Source organism: Ostrinia furnacalis, unplaced genomic scaffold, assembly GCF_004193835.3.
Source record: "Ostrinia furnacalis isolate ACB-3 unplaced genomic scaffold, ASM419383v2 OfSCF0312, whole genome shotgun sequence".
In the NCBI taxonomy this organism is placed as follows: Eukaryota; Metazoa; Arthropoda; class Insecta; order Lepidoptera; family Crambidae; genus Ostrinia; species Ostrinia furnacalis.
The window spans coordinates 891,488-909,068 of record NW_021130551.1 but is presented as its reverse complement, the minus strand read 5'-3'; the positions used below and the strand labels follow the sequence as shown (position 1 = coordinate 909,068).

Sequence of the window (17,581 nt, the reverse complement as noted above, 5' to 3'; positions counted from 1 at the left end):
TAGTTTTGTTCCGGATCCAATGACAGTTTTACTTTCCTCCCGGACAAACTTGACCTTCACTGGTTAGGTTTTTATTGGCGGTCAAGCTGTAGATCCTTGCTACACAGGAGTTGCAGCGGTGGGAACGAGAGGTGAGAATAGTCCAGTAAATACTTACATTGGGGAAGACACCCTTCTGAATGTCCATCCAGCACTCAACGCCTCCGGCCGGTCCTTCCACAGCAACCACTTCTAACATGTCCACCATGAAGGGCTTCAGCTTGAGGGTGTGGGACTCCTCGCGTCTGCCCACGCCCGTGGATACCTCGAGGGAAGTCCTGGCGCATGATACCTGGGAGAAGAGGTATGGAATGTTAAAACATGTCAATAATAGATCCACAAAAGAAATACCTATCGAATCATTAAAACGTTGAATGTTACAGGTCTAAAAGGCACTTTTTTTGCATAGGTTTTGAAAATAATCATGGTAGCTAATACTAGTAAATACCTTGAAACTTTAAATTGAACCTTTGAAAAATTAAAGTATAACAAAAACAGCAGGCAACTATCTGTGTATTTTTATTAAATATAGTATTATTTACTCAAGTTCATTGCACCTTATACATCGCTAAGGCCAGGACTACATGTGGTTTACCTTAATAAATCTCGAAATATACAAATTACAAGTAGGTAATACATAATATCTGTCTATCCTGTCTGACCTTGGTTAGCAACTTAAAGATGTTCCGTGACATTAATTTTATATGCAATTTTTTCGGATTATTTATTTAATGCGCATTGTATGTGTATACTTAAATTACGCGCAGCGAAGAGATGCATCGAAAAACATGACCCTCTTTCTGGGGCAGTCGGGTAATAAGATTATTATTATTTAAGTAAGTTGTAGAAGCATTTAAGGACTTTATTTATATTGTCTATAATCACTTTTCTCGCTCTTGACAGAATTAAGTACCTATAATGCTGGCGAAAGAGACAGAAAAAGTTACAACGAAATCACCTTTATTAGTAACTTTGTGTCAACATAACATGTGCACTAGTACTACCGAACTAATCATAATAAACTTGATTATTCGTGTCCCCCAAACACCAATCCACGATGACACTGGTGTCGTAACTTCTTGACCTTCCATCCGTCTAATGGGCAAGATCTACACTTTCTGTCCTATTACAAAATAATGTCAGCAACTATTTCAAATTGTAATCATTGTGAGAATCTTAAAAGATATGCACAATAAAGTTATTGAGTAAATAATGCAGGAAGTCTGTATACTTAGTTGTTGCTAATCGCAAGCTCTTAAAATCTTTAGATGGATCTTATTTAATTAGAAAAGGCACGACACATTTATTCTGTCCCAAAGGAAAAATGGGAAATCATATTGCGTGGACAGTGGAGATTCTGGATAGATTTCTCTATGTATATTTTTAAACGTTGCTGGCACTATTTATCAAATCAAATTATTAATAAATTATTGTGTCTTCTTTTTAACTCTAGAATAATCTTCTTTTGAAAGGGCTTTATAGACTAGACTAGACTGAACTCAATAGCGTATTTAAATAACTTTTGGTGGAAGTAACTTACTGCTTACTAACTTACTGTTTTCATAATACTTAGCTAGAAGGCGGCTCAAATTGGCCAACATGGTGGTAAACAGATTCGAACAGAACAGATTCAGAACAGACATTCGCAACAGCAACGCCTTTGCCTTTTTCAAATGCTCTTAAAAAGTACCTTTCTGGCGAAGTCCAAGGGACCCTGCACGAAGTCATCAGCCTGGAAGACTAGCACATTGTCGATGGTCCCACAAGCGTTGCAGAGGGGGCGCGACCCGCAGCCGTTTAGTGGCACCCTGAAGGAGTACCGGGACTGGCTTCCACCGAGTGAAACATATCTGGAAAGGTACGAAGTTCATGTAGAAGATGACAAAAGAAATAGCGGTAAGGGTTAAAGGCTATCATAATGATGTAAATACAAAGAATTCCGTTTTCATTTGAAACGAATCTTGCGATATTTATTTGGTAATACATTCATGAGAATTTACAGCTTGATAATCTGGCTGTAGCCGTAGTCACAAGCAGAAAGTTTAAGTTTCAAAATTTCATTTCGAATTGTATTCATTTTAAGTGTATTCAAGTTTTCAAACAAAATGATCAAGTTTCGACTCTAATGTCTAGAATACCAAATGGGCACAACACAACTTAAAGAAGATCATTCAAGAAGGAGCATTCAAGCAACTTCTGGTATAATAAAAGAAGAGAGTAGTTTCTTTTAGCATAGTCGCAGACCACCGATTTTTAGTTAGTCGATAGTAATTGGGCCCGATTTTAATTTGTATGAAGAATCGGCCGATTCAATGTGCGCACTCCCATACATGCTTGTACTGATTAACTGCCCGAGCCCGACTAAACTATCGGCCGACAAAAAATCGGTGGTCTGCGCCAAGACACACAGCTCAACTTACTTGCACTTCGGGTCACTCAAGAATCCTTTGCTGTAGATGATGCCATCGTAAATGTCTTGGAACTCCACCGTCACGTCGATGAAGTCTCCAGAACATTGAACCTCGATCTCCGGGGCAAGGGCGCTGGCCGCCCTGGCTCCCCTCACGAAGGTGACTCCTGCCTCCTCATCGCTCTCGTAGGAGAAGAAAGGAGAGAGGGCATTCTCTCCTGAGAGCTGGAGGTTCAGCTCAGCAGCTGTGAGCGTGTTGATGTCATCTGAAACAGCTGTAGCTAGCGACAGCTACAGAGGAAAACGGAGTATGAGACAATGGTTTGGAACTGAGTTAGGAGTTAGAGAAATTGTATGTGTGGCATAATTTTAGTAAGTACTTTGATTTGTTATTTGTTAGCGCTTACATAGAGCTATGCATAGAGTTAGATAGCTCTACGTAATAATAGTCAAGTGAATAAGTACTGTGAATTAATGCTAATTTAGGTTTCAATAAAGCTATTTCTACTTCTACAACAAATCTTTTTATATTTACGACAAAAATAACTCAAGGTTAGTAAAATAATATTACCAAAAAGTGTTCTTAAAATAGATTTATGTAAGTATTTCTTGTTTTCTTGGCACCCTATAATTATTTACGTCATAGTTAAATCCAGCCATTATTCACGGTCGTAATTTAATTGAACTTCACACAACAACATATCAATTAGTTCAGATTTAGTAACAAGTTTATCTTCCCCCATATCGGGGCAACGGGGTAATTAATGATATCTATAATTTATTGTTCTAGGTGCAGACAATGGGATTTTTTTCCACTCACACGCACTTTATATTCTGTGGGCCTTGTGAATTTGAAACATACTCTATATTGTTCGATGACAAAATAGTTACAACTTAACTGGGGAATGACAACATTATTAGTAAAATGTTACAGGTATTTGAAATAGTATTTCATTAGCACTCATAAAAATACCCCTAAAGAAAGAGAGAGAAAGAAAGAGTGAGGCAAGGAAAAATATCTAAATTCAGAAGAGAGAGTCGCGGTCAATACGATGTTAAAATATTACTGTCTATTCTATTGGTTTTGGTATTTAGTTCATAGTTTAGCTAATCGTTTCTAATTTATTACTGTAATGCCATGTATGGTGCAGGTTATGAGATGGTTCCCACCACACATCTTTGGTCTTTGTGACGCATCGCCTTATTAAGTAATTAACCTGAGGTGTTAACAGTTAGAGCCATTCCGGTTTAAGACAAACTGAAAAACTCTAATCTATGTAACAACATTTGTGTAGTAGTTTACCCGCGCCGGCTTCGTATGAGTGCAATGTATTTTTATAGAAATAAACCGTCCTCTTGAATCCTTCCACTCGTACTCGTATTATTGAAAACTGCATGAAAATCCGTTGCGCAATTTAAAAGACGAGACCGAGTGCGAGATTAACTTTGTTTTATCTATTAAGGCTGGGTTGCACTATCTTACTTTAACTTTGACAAACGTCAAAAATCTGTAATACCTACTCCATACAAAAAACACCAGTACCTCTAGTAGGAAAAACTTTCGAGTTCGTTTCGTTGCGTATTCAAAGTGTCATCGAAAAATTTTGTATGAAAAATTAAACAGCGCCCCCTAGGGCGGCTATGATATAGGGGGCGCTGTTTAATTTTTCATTCAAAATTTTTCGATGACACTTTGAATACGCAACGAAACGAACTCGAAAGTTTTTCCTACTAGAGGTACAGTTATCGTACCGTTAAAGTTAGATGGTGCAATTCAGCCTAAGATGAGTAACAAACATCCATCTACACATTCTCACAAACTTTCGCATTCCAAATATTAATCGATGCTTTTAATAATTTTTAAATTCTCCAATTTTACCTCGCCCTGGACATTCATAATATGCTCACGCGCAACCATTTATGTAATATTAACACTTACTACTTTCATTAACTGATCGTCCATTTTGCTAAAGCTCTTAAAATGTATTAATTAATTATCCATAGAATATTCAACTCTGACCCGACATGTACAAAGTTTTATTTCGATTACGTCAAAGTAGTAAAAGTTTATGGGCCTTTTAGCTCACATAACATTATGTAAACGATGGAATATGGCTGATTAGTTCATAGTGTGGATATTAAGTCTATTATTGTGAGATATTTTGCATATTTATTTGTGTGTGAAGGTTCTTTCTTTAATACCTTTTTGAGTTGTGGTTCAAATTATTAACTGCTAAGTGTTAAATAAGTAAGTACCTACTTATAGTTTTATAAATTATTTTGTAAGCCGGAGTTGTATTGCCGTACCTACTATACATTCATCAGCCTAGAGAGCTTTTTAATACTTAATAGGTAGTACACGTACTTGTAGTAATGAAACGCTCATGTCACACATATTTTGACTAAGTTGTAGAGTTAGAAGTTTGACTCTACGGGTTCTGATAACTTTTTCACAGTGCAAGCCATACGGTTCGTCTTAGCAACATTTTACATTAAAATCTGTTCCTAAGTTTTGTTAACATTGTCTCTTTATTTTTCTACATTCTATACTTTAAAATATTGTGTAAACCAGGCCGACTTGGAGACGTGCCGGTATGTGGCGGTGAGCTTCAAGGCTGTAGGAGCGCGCGGCTAGAGATGGCACCCATTGCTGGTACTTTGCTATTTGATAGGCAATTTGAATTTGGAACTTCAAAACAAAAGTCAAAAATAATATTCTTTGAAAAGAAACATGGCCGTATAGTTTTTTTTTTCTTTTTTTACTTATCTTGGGGAAACGCAAGGGCATAAAAGAATTTGAATTTAGAACATCTAACTACATTCGAAAACGCACACATAAATTTTTACTTATCTTGAACGCAAAGGCATAAAAGATAGGTACAGCCAAGTTCTGTTATTTGAATTTGAATTTAGAATATCTAACAACATTCGTAAACGCACACATTTTTATGCGCGCTATCTTCGTGAATTTTTCGCTTCTTTTCGGGAATTTATGTTACCTACTTAACTTACGACAAATTAAAATTTTACAGACAACAGAAGTTCAATTTAAGCACTGTGACATTTTATGTTATTGTAATAAGAGTTATTTTGCAACAAAATGTGTAGTTTGGTGTGTTGACTGTACTTTCAATAAATCACGTATGTCATCTATCTATCACTTTGCAATATGATTCTCACGGCAGAAGCACATGGCGGGTTTAATGGCAACAATAAGTCATGCCCGTACAGGCAAGTGCATAATGGCTGTGCGATTTTATGGGCCAATGCATCTTACAGGCTACCATAGATGGTCACTGAGGTTCCATTCTATGAAGTTTGACATTTTGACACTTGAAATAATAGTTTATTTTTAATAAGTAATAGAATTAAGTTTTTATGGCGTATAATATTTCTAGATTGTTAAACATAATCAACGAGGACTTGGAACTGAATAAATGTTTTTACGAATCGTGAATCCGATGCGAAAAAGGTTGCGCTGTTTTACCTTTTGCCATCAGAACATTATTACAGCATAAAAATTAATATAAATTAGTATATATTATAATTTATATATGTATATATATATATTAATATATTTTGTGTATTATTTGTATGTATTATTTTGGTTTAAATTGTATGCCTTTTATTATAATTTATTTCTTTAGTGTCGACACCGCCTTCCCCTTCATATTTGTTTCAAGTAGCTATCCTCACCATAGGTTGTCTGGAAGAGATCGCTTCATAGCGATAAGAACGCCTAATTGTACCTTGTGTGTTCCTTTTCTTCTGTTATGTTATTTGTTTGGTGTGCAATAAAGTGTATTTATTATTATTATNTTTCACTTCTTTTTGTAGAATGTGGCACATTATTATTATTTAACGTCGTCGTCCTTTAATATTATCGACATTTTTTTTTACGATATTAAACATAGCGACCTTTAAAATGGACAACGAATCAGAATTATTGTTTTATTAATAACTTAACCTTAGCGAACCTCACGATATAATTAACGAAATCGACCAAATTCAAATTACACAACATTCAACTTAATCGACGGGGGGGTCTAGAAAGGAAAAAAAATCTGGACACCGCGGTGCAGAAAATCGACTCTCAAAGTGCTAGCGCCATCTAGCGGTGAGCGGTACAGGCGAACACCACGGTGCCGGTGTGGCGCTAGTAGTATTGATTATGAATGTGGTGTTACTCTAGATCTTCGATTTTCCTAGTTTTTATAGTTTTCCCTTTATGTGGCCATTAAACCCTAACTCTGTACCAAATTTCAGCTCTCTGAGTTTATGGGAAGTACTAGTTCTATTTTGATGATCATCAGTGAGTGAGTGTCATAAATGCGAAACTTTGCTTTCGCTTAACTTCGGAAGTAAATGACCTACAGACTTGAAATTTTGGATTTTAAGTATGTGATTATAGCTAACTAGATGACGAAAATTTCTGCGTTCTGGTCTTAGCCAGAGGTTCTCAAATATGGGCCTGTAAATGCGGCGAAATGGTTCCAGTAAAGGATGGTACGGCAGTGTTTGCTTCGCGCTCGACTTGGCGGGGGCACTGCCGTGCCCCCAGATGTATGGTACAGGTTATGAGATGGTTCCCACCACCTCCCACACTTCTTTGGTCTTTGTGACGCATCGCCTTATTAAGCAATTAACCTGAGGTCTTCTCAGATAAAGCTATTCCGGTTAAAGATAACTAATCTATAAGTCTCAAGTAATATAATAAAGTGCAGTTTTATCAACATTTGTTTAGTGTGTATTCGTAGACTAGCAACTCGCCCGGCTTCGCATGGGTGCAATGTATGTAGGTATTATAGAAATAAACCTTCTTCTTGAATCACTCAAATTGCATGAAAATTCGTTGCGCAGTTTAAAAGATCTATGCGCACCGATAGTGAGTGACTTTGTTTTCTATGTAAAGGTGAGTAAATTAATAATACATAATATACATTCTCACAAACTTTCGCATTCCAAATATTAATCGATGCTTTTAATACATTTTAAATTCTCCAATTTTACCTCGCCCTAGACATTCATTATTATTATGCTCACGCGCAATCATTTATGTAATAATTACATACTGTTACTACTTTCATTAGCTGATCGTCCATTTTGCTAAAGCTCTTAAAATGTATTAATTAATTTATGCATAGAATATTCAACTCTGACCCGACATGTACAAAGTTTTATTTTGATTACGTCAAAGCAGTAAAAGTTTATGGGCCTTTTAGCTCACATAACATTATGTAAACGATGGAATATTGCTGATTAGTTCATAGTGTGAATATTAAGTCTATTATTATAAGATATTTAGCATATTTATTTGTGTGTGAAGGTTCTTTCTTTAGACAGCTTTTTGAGTTGTGGTTCAAATTATTAACTGCTAAGTGTTAAAGAAGTAAGTACCTACTTATTAGTTTTATCAATTATTTTGTAAGCCGGAGTTGTATTGCCGTACCTACATAATATTTCATCAGCTTAGAGAGCTTTTTAATACTTAATAGGTAGAAATGAAACGCTCATGTCACACATATTTTGACTAAGTTGTAAAATTAGAAGTTTGACTCTACATGGGTTCTGATAACTTTTTCACAGTGCAAGCCATGCGGTTCGTCTTAGCAACATTTTACATTAAAATCTGTTTCTAAGTTTTGTTAACATTGTCTCTTTATTTTTCTACATTCTATACTTTAAAATATTGTGTAAATCAGGCTGACTTGGAGACGTGCCGGTATGTGGCGGTGAGCTTCAAGGTCTTAGGAGCGGCTAGAGATGGCACCCATTGCTGGTACTTTGCTATTTGATAGGCAATTTGAATTTGGAACTTCAAAAGTCAAAAATAATATTCAACCTCTTTGAAAAGAAACATGGCCGTATGGTTTTTTCTTTTTTTACTTATCTTGGGGAAACGCAAAGGCATAAAAGAATTTGAATTTAGAACATCTAACTACATTCGAAAACGCACACATTAATTTTTACTTATCTTGGGGGAACGCAAAGGCATAAAAGATATAGGTACAGCCAAGTTCTGTTATTTGAATTTGAATTTAGAATATCTAACAACATTCGAAAACGCACACATTTAGGCGCGCTATCTTCGTGATTATTTCGTTTCTTTTCGGGAATTTATGTTACCTACTTAACCCTACGGTGGTCGCGCTCTAAAATATTACGTTAATGGTCGCGCGGATTACATGCGTAAGCCATTTTATGGAGTAAAAAAATAAGACATCTCTTTATAAAAACATGTTTCTTTATTTTTTATATTTATTGTCATGTATTAGTTAATGAAATAATCAAACAAAGAAATGAGCAGTTCTTCTCAGTTTTTATAAATTAACCAAAACATAAAAATCATCATTTTTCATCAAGAAAATGACAACTTTGGCAGTTTAGTAAATTATTAAGTACTATTTGTACTTATTTATTAATTATATTTTGAACAGTAGATACAGGCCATCATGGAATGATAAGGACAAATAAATTTGTTGCACGAATTACAAGTATTACCAGTACTTTGATTGCGCTTTCTTCCGCAGTCAAAGTAGCGACCTAAAAACTCCGCTGTGATGGTTCTGAGTTAGATGACTAATCACTGGTCTGAGAAACTGGTTCTCTTGTGGAAGAATGTGCACTTCTTCATCAGAAACCGAAGAGTCGCCAGAAGATACGCTTTCATTGTCAATTACTTCTAGCCATTCTGCAATTTGTGCTTTTTGCCTGTTGTTCATGAATTTTATCTGAAACACAATGATGTTATTGAAAACACAAATGTAAATACATATCTATGCCGTAATTATTTATTATAAAGCAATAATTAACACAAATAATGCAAAAACAAACACATTACGTAAAAAAGGTAACTTAAAAAATACTTACGTAATTGGTCGCGCGGATTACACGGGTAGACCATCGACATTTACGGGGCTCCCGCAACACATCCTCAAGCGACCTGGCGCTCACACGTCATTAATTGTGATCTTCGACTATGCAACTTAAAGTACACGAAGTATCAAAACGATCGCGTTGACCGATTTCAAAATATTCAACAATTTGCACGAGTGGATTACGGGTGTAATCCGCGCGACCACTGTAGGGTTAACTTACGACAAATTAAAATTTTACAGACAACAGAAGTTCAATAAGCACTGTGACATTTTATGTTATTGTAATAAGAGTTATTTTGCAACAAAATGTGTAGTTTGGTGTGTTGACTGTACTTTCAATAAATCACGTATGTCATCTATCTATCACTTTGCAATATGATTCTCACGGCAGAAGCACATGGCGGGTTTAATGGCAACAATAAGTCATGCCCGTACAGGCAAGTGCATAATGGCTGTGCGATTTTATGGGCCAATGCATCTTACAGGCTACCATAGATGGTCACTGAGGTTCCATTCTATGAAGTTTGATATTTTGACACTTGAAATAATAGTTTATTTTTAATAAGTAATAGAATTAAGTTTTTATGGCGTATAATATTTCTAGATTGTTAAACATAATCAACGAGGACTTGGAACTGAATAAATGTTTTTACGAATCGTGAATCCGATGCGAAAAAGGTTGCGCTGTTTTACCTTTTGCCATCAGAACATTATTACAGCATAAAAATTAATATATCCATTGCCATTATTGACTCATTTGTTATTGAACCATTGTTGTAGATGTTATGCCCGTTTTGCGTTTCACATCATACAGGAGTTTTGTTTTCATAGGGATCACATAAAAATTAGGGATTGATAGTGGAAACGGGCATTAAGTCATCTCCGACTTCAGTGAATAGTATTTTCATCATGTTTTTAGTATTTATTTAAAACTTATTTGCACACTGAACAGAGTACAAAATTAAAGGCGAACTTAATGCCATATGATATTCTCCTACAGTTACCTACCCCTAGAGCTTACTGATATTGTTTTATAGTCAATTAGTCATAGTCATAAGAGTTTATTTCATCATGTTGGTAGGTACATTTGGATTCGTGTTTTTATCAGTATTCTCTATGGATGTTTGTACATGACTGTACTATAAGCATATCGGCTGGAGTTCGCCTGCATTGTTACGTGGCTCTAGGCTATTAGCATGAACAAAGGTCGGCAATGTAGGTCCCATTGGATTAATGGAATGTTAACAACGATCACAGATTCTAGGTTGTTAAAAGAATCTCTATTTTGTGGCTAAACCTGAGTTGCACAACCTTAACTAAAAACTTAACTATAACTTTAACCGTGAAACCCAGGGTTAATAATTTAGAAGGACTTGAATACAATGTGTACCTACTTAAATAGCGTTTAATTCTGCTTCTTCTTTACATTCATACTTTTAAATCATTATGAAAACTACAATTTTCTCGGGATCTCTACGATCGTGACATTACTCGTTACTTTCGTTGGAAGAAACGTGCAAAAATTGTTAACTACTTTTAAAGGATAGTGCCAGGGTCAATCAACCCATAGTGCATTTTGTTCCTCAGGCCAATATTAATGTGTAAACCGAAGCGCACTGAAATCTATCCCTGGAGTTAAGAATAAAAAAAGAGTTTTGTTTTGAATTATTTACATACAAAATATCATCGATGTATACGTACTATGCATAAGATTTTGTGATTTTGGCATTAAATGACACTCGCTATGTTGAACTTAAACATACTGCATCCGTACACCTTACTTTAGTGCGATTTAGACATTCTTTAAAAACGATCTAGCGCTGTTTTAATAGTTTGGTAAGTTGACAGAAATTCATTATTTCCAAAATGAAGCATTTTTGACGTTAGTCAAAGTTAAAATAAGATGGTGCAACCAAGCCAAAGTGACTGACCGTGTACTTCAGGCAGACTGAGGGTAGAAAGAGAGAGTAGAAGGGTACTCTATTCTACCCATGGATGTTGTAAAAGGGTACTAAGGTAAAAATAAATACGAGAACATCGGGCCCTTTTTGGAAGTTTGAACCTGGTAAATTAATTTCAGACCATGCTATGACTTCATCATCATCATTTCAGCCATAGGACGTCTACTGCTGAACATAGGCCTCCCCCTATGATTTCCACAATGACCGGTTGGTAGCGGCCTGCATCCAGCGCCTTCCTGATACCTGCTTGCTGTTTTAATAAATGACTTGATGATTATATTTCACTAAATCTTGAAAGGGTTGAAAAGGAATATCTAAAAAGTAAAGAAATATCTGGTAAGGGTCGCGGGAAGAGCCTGGATGCGGGCAGCGCAGGACCGTGCATTGTGGAAAACCTTGGAGGAGCTGGACAACAGCAGTGGACGTCATTTGGCTGAAACGAACGAACGAACGAAATTATTAGGTAACAGTTCATGCTTCATGGACAATAATGACTTAATCATCATCATAAAAGCCATAGGACGTCCACTGCTGAACATAGGCCTCCTACGCTCATCTTATCTTATCTTACTAATAATATAAATGCGAAAGTTTGTGTGGATGTCTGGATGTTTGTTACTCTTTCACGCAAAAACTACTGAACGGAATTTGATGAAACTTTACAGTATTATTGTTTATACCCCAGAATAACATATAGGCTATAAATTTATGACGATATGTGACAAACGAAATTTCACGCGGGTGAAGCCGCGGGGAAAAGCTAGTATCTCATAGATTGGTAGCGGCCTGCATCCAGCGCCTTCATGCTACCTGCTTGCTGTTAATAAATGACTTGATGATGATATTCTACTAATAGGCTAGTTTCCTAAAAAAAATTGTTTAGTCCGTAATGTTTAATATAAAAAAATATTGGACACATATATTTTTATTTGTCAATCTAACAAATAATTACATAGTTATGGTGCGTTGAAGTTCCGCACGACGTCACAACGTGCGGCACTTTTATGCACGCATTGACGTCACGGGCCTCTTCTTATGAACCTTGGCGCGCTTTATCTCTTTCAATTATCATTAGTTTGAAAAAGTGAAAAATACGTGTAGAGTTAACTGACGGACTAATTAAAACTCTTGCTTTTTGACCCAGGAAACATCCCTATTATCTTGATAGTAAAGTAAGATCTGTCTATCAAGACAGCCTTATTATTAAGAAATAACTTTAGAGATTTCAACTATCTTCGTAGTAATAGCAGCAATAAAATAGCATTAAGACAAAGATATATCAAACTGAAAGCCCTATCACGTGCTGCATAAATCGCAGGCGCATGCGCGTTGATGATCGACGATAAATCATTGCTCACGATCGGGTTCAATACGTGAGTGCGATGGCACTTGCTACCATATTTGGTTAGTTTTGAATAATGAGGGTTGCACCATTTTGTTTAAATAGAGTTTCGAAGCAATCATTTTGTTTTTTTGTTTAATAGTTTGAAATATAGTTGTTGCAATAATTCACGAAGGCGAGTGAGCTTTACATGTGTGGTGGCTCGCTACTGTTCGTTTTTCAAAAGTTTTAATAGACACTGCACTATCGTTATGTACACACACAAGTAAAGCTCACTCGCCTTCATGAGTTGAAGGAACCACACATGTAATGCAAATAAATGATTTGATTTGAAATGGTTCTCTTACTGGTTAAATATTGGTCTGCTTGTAATAAGAAGAAAAAGTTATTAAATTAGACCAATGAAGTTTACTTATTTTATGTAATTTTAGGGTTTATTACATAATTAGGATCTTTCCCTTCATAATTAGGATGTTGATTTGTCGCTTAGCAGGTATATTATGTAATTTATAGCAGCTGATATGGATACTAAATCTGTTCATTACTCCGGGTATGCTCATGGTAGTTGCTGTTGCCACTAGCGGGATTCGAACCTGCTACAGCGTGGAAAAGCGGGAAAAACTTGTGAATTACCTGCACGAGTGCGATCAGTGCCGCTATGCGCATGACAGCCGCTTCATGGGGCCCTGGAATAGAAAGAAAAATATTTATTAGTCAAGTTTATCTAAATAACGTGACTGACTGACTGACTGACATAGTGATCTATCAACGCACAGCCCAAACCACTGGACGGATCGGGCTGAAATTTGGCATGCAGGTAGGTGTTATGATGTAGGCATCCGCCAAGAATGGATTTTACGAAACTCCACCCCTAAGGCCTCAGCCTCGAACTTAGCGGGCAGCGGGGCGGCGGCGGCGGCGGCTCGGGAGCGGCAGGATCTTATGCGTAAAATCAAATAGACCAGTTCTCGAAAACAGCGGCGCGGCAGCGGGGCGGCAGCGGGCAACGAGCGGGCAGCGCACTCCTTCTTTTGCTCACAATAAATCGAGCGTTAGGAATAAATTTGAATCGAAATAAAATTGTCGCCGTTGTTCAGACATTTCGTTTGCGAATAAAAACAAATATCTCGACAACACAACCCCGAACACAACACTTCGCCGCTAAAGCGCTGCGCGAGCTGCCCGCTTGTTTCGAGAACGGGTCTGCGTTGCCCGCCCCGCTCCAGCGCCGCCGCCGCTCCCGTCCCGCTGCCCGCTAAGTTCGAGGCTGAGGCCTAAGGCCTCAGCTCGCGCGGCGCTTTAGCGGCGAAGTGTTGTGTTCGGGGTTGTGTTGTCTAGATATTTGTTTTTATTCGCGAACGAAATGTCTGAACAACGGCGACAATTTATTCCTTACGCTCGATTTATTGTGGGCAAAAGAAGGAGTGCGCTGCCCGCTCGTTGCCCGCTCCCTCGCCGCTGCCCGCTCGTTGCCCGCTCTGGCGCCGCTGCCGCGCCGCTGTTTTCGAGAACCGGTCTATTTGATTTTACGCATAAGATCCTGCCGCTCCCGCCCCGCCGCCGCTCCCGCGCCGCTGCCCGCTAAGTTCGAGGCTGAGGCCTAAGGGGGTAAAACGGGATCCACGCGTACGAAATCGCGGGCTGTCGCTAGTGTAAAGTATTATTCAAGTTAGTCCATTCAAAAAAGAGAGCGAGAGATTCTCTGAAAGCTGTGTAAAGTCAAATAGTTTGTGACACCCAAATTGGGCAAAAGTTTACAGTCACATTTCAAATTGTAACAAAGATATGTTGCGAACTTTTTGACTACTTTGGGTTTAACGAACTTTGATGACTCTACCTATACCTAAATATTAGTTTAGATCAGTTCAAAATTCATACACACATCAAACTTAACAACGTGCAGTCATATGTAGAGTTGTCATAACTGCAATTTTGCAATAAAAATGTATGATAATATTAGTCAGATGTTAGACTGAAATACATTATGATGTTGATGAAATATTAAGCTATTCAATCGATATAATAAGACATCCCTATTGATCATACAACTCATCGGACATTACAACTTCTAATGATATAATTATCTTTTGCCTAAAGGTCACTTGTCTCATACAAATTCAACATCATGTACTGCCAATATTACAGTTGCAAAAATAAGTCTTTACATTGTCAGGTTAAAAGTGCTGAAACAATTTGATTAATTTTGGTAGATACCACATTAAAGTTACTAAAAGAACAAGGATACTTTTCAGCCAAAAAAAGGAATGGCACCTTTATGGGGAAGAATGTTTGTATTTTCATATTCACGTATTTCTTTCAGTTCACTTTTAGTTTCAGTACCTCTAGTAGGAAAAACTTTCGAGTTCATTTCGTTGCGTATTCAAAGTGTCATCGAAAAATTTTGTATGAAAAATTAAACAGCGCCCCCTAGGGCGGCTATAATATAGGGGGGCTGTTTAATTTTTCATACAAAATTTTTCGATGACACTTTGAATACGCAACGAAACGAACTCGAAAGTTTTTCCTACTAGAGGTACTGTTTCTTCGAGTTAAGAAAATTAAAGTTATATCAACTTTCTGTTGAAAATATAGCAGACAAAGCCGCTGGCAAAAACTAGTCTCATTATAACACCTGAAATAGATGTCCATTATGACAATATCTCAATCAGTCATGAAAAGGTCACTTTTTGTTCAATGCTTTCACAACTGTGTCCAATGCTCAAAGGTGATAAAATGTACGCAATATTCAGCACAATAGTGTCAAGATGCGAATGTGTAAGTAAACAAGCGTTTGCAAAGCATGGCGTAATATTTGGATGATTTCTAAGGAAACTATATAGAAACGATATTCAATATCGCTTTTAAGTGATAGTTGTGACGCCCTTTTGAAAGGTGTGAAGGGTCGATGAGCGGATAGTTATTGCTTATGCAAGCTTAGAGTACCTAATGATAGGAACTACGATTTAAGGATTTTTCTGAATGTATTTTCAATTACAATTTTTTAACAGTCATATTAAAAACAAGCTGCCTTGGCAAATTTCGTGAAACCTATTTTCATCAGAAATTATATAGGATTCTAATGGTGAAATATTTTTTCGAATTGGTCCAGTAGTTTCGGTACCTATTCAATACAAACAAGCAATCAATTATAATACATATTAGTCATGATTAAGTATTCTAAAACTGCCATTTAAAGATATTATAAAAAATTCATTTAATATAAATACAGTACAAAAACTACTCGATCAAGTAACTTTTAAATAAATTATCATTCTGTATTTACAGATGCTACAAATGATAAAACTATTTTGGTAGCTGTCAGTTAACTAAACTTAAAGATTAGACACAGGTCATTGTTAAGTTACTTGGCATTTATCGGGTCATCATTCTGATGGGTAATCTGGAGGTCAACTGAGAAAATTAAATATCACGGTATGTTTCTATCACAATGGAGAGAGAAGCTTTTAATAAAAAAGGATTTATTTGTTTTGTTGACAATAAAACTAAAATTATGCATTGTTTCCATAATTATTAAGTATTTAAAATCTGGATAGTGTTTGTTTAGAAGGAGGGGTTGTATTTAGATTAATTATAAAAAAAACTATGATGTCGCGAACAGAGTCCCATAGATACTGAATTGAAACCTTTAACTACTGACGTGGGGGCCTCTCAGGCCTTGCAAAAGTCAAATTGTTAAATTTCTCCTCTCCCACGTGCACAACATACCCGAATCTTTTAGTACCTTCGAGTTTCATTGCGCCGAGGCTGTCAACAACGGTGCACGTGATTGCACGCGCAATTTCAGTAGGTAAATTAATTTTAAAGTTTCTTGTGGGCCTCTCAGGCCCCCACCTCAGTATTGGCGTAACTTTTTTTGTCTATAGTTTTCATTTAGTTGTCGTCTTTTCTTGAAATAATTTGAAAAAATCTATTATATGGAGCCCACAGTACGTCGTCCGAGAGAAAGCAGTATCTCTGAAGTAAAAATAACCAGCATTTAACGAAAAATAGTAGAACAGTAGTTTTTGGCATGTATGCTAGGAAATGATAAGCCTGTACCTGTCTATCAAGATTTAAACGATGAAACCAAGTGCCATACATGTATTTTGAAGATTCAAATTAAATCTACATTTTAAGAACATGTATGGCTTCCTTCACTGAACAAAGCAAGTTTATCCAGACTGTGTTTAATTCGCACTATTTGATGTGTGTAATTTTTTTCCCCCTATTTCATATTAGGATTACTGATTTATCATTAGCTAAAAAGACTATTGAAAATTAAGATTCTAAGTTGATTTGTTGAATTTATGAATATTTTTTATGATAACTTTGTGAATGATGATTTCATGAGATTTTTGCCAAAAATTCTACATGTTTTCTAAATATTGAAATAATACGTACTTATAAACAAATAATTTACATAAAAATCGTTTTATTGTATTTAAATATAACCACTATTAATAATTATTAAACATAAAACCATAAAAAGATTATAATTTTTAAATATAAGCACACATATGTACGGGCCTCTCAGGCCCCCACGTCAGTGTTTACGTGAAATTAAATCCACCTCAGTAGCTAAAGGTTAACTGGAAATTGTAACCGTGAATACAAAATGTTTCAGGATCGTATCAAGAAACGACTCTGAATCATAATCTAAACTCAAGACCAGTTTTATGTCTATGATTGGTGTAGGTAAATATTGAGGTTCACATACTTTTTAAATTATGAATACTTAATTGAGTTTATATTGAGTTTTCGAGTATTTTTTTTAAAGATAAATATTACACAAATTAATTACATGGTCCCGTTAGCCCCTCGTACTAAGCTAAATATGCTTGTATCACCTTATAGGTATACCTAACACGGAAGGTCCGTGTTTTTTCATAGATTTAAACCAATTTGATTCATAAGTTTCAGGCGCTTTTCTATCGCTAAAGAAATCTATTTT

The 17,581-nt window shown here is 36.3% G+C and overlaps 1 protein-coding gene across 2 annotated transcripts in view; it reads right to left on the bottom strand.

Annotated features, from left to right (window-relative positions):
* The window catches only part of zye (zona pellucida domain-containing protein zye), a 78,543-nt gene that overhangs the window by 10,008 nt on the left and 50,954 nt on the right, over positions 1-17,581 (bottom strand). For both annotated transcript variants that reach the window (XM_028313306.1, XM_028313299.1), the window contains exons 2-5: positions 13,264-13,316; positions 2,460-2,740; positions 1,730-1,889; positions 158-331 (exon numbers count right to left, since the gene is read on the bottom strand). In XM_028313306.1, the coding sequence (XP_028169107.1) occupies positions 158-331; positions 1,730-1,889; positions 2,460-2,740; positions 13,264-13,296 (648 nt within the window). In that variant the 5' untranslated portion in view covers positions 13,297-13,316. The remainder of the gene's footprint in view (positions 1-157; positions 332-1,729; positions 1,890-2,459; positions 2,741-13,263; positions 13,317-17,581) is intronic.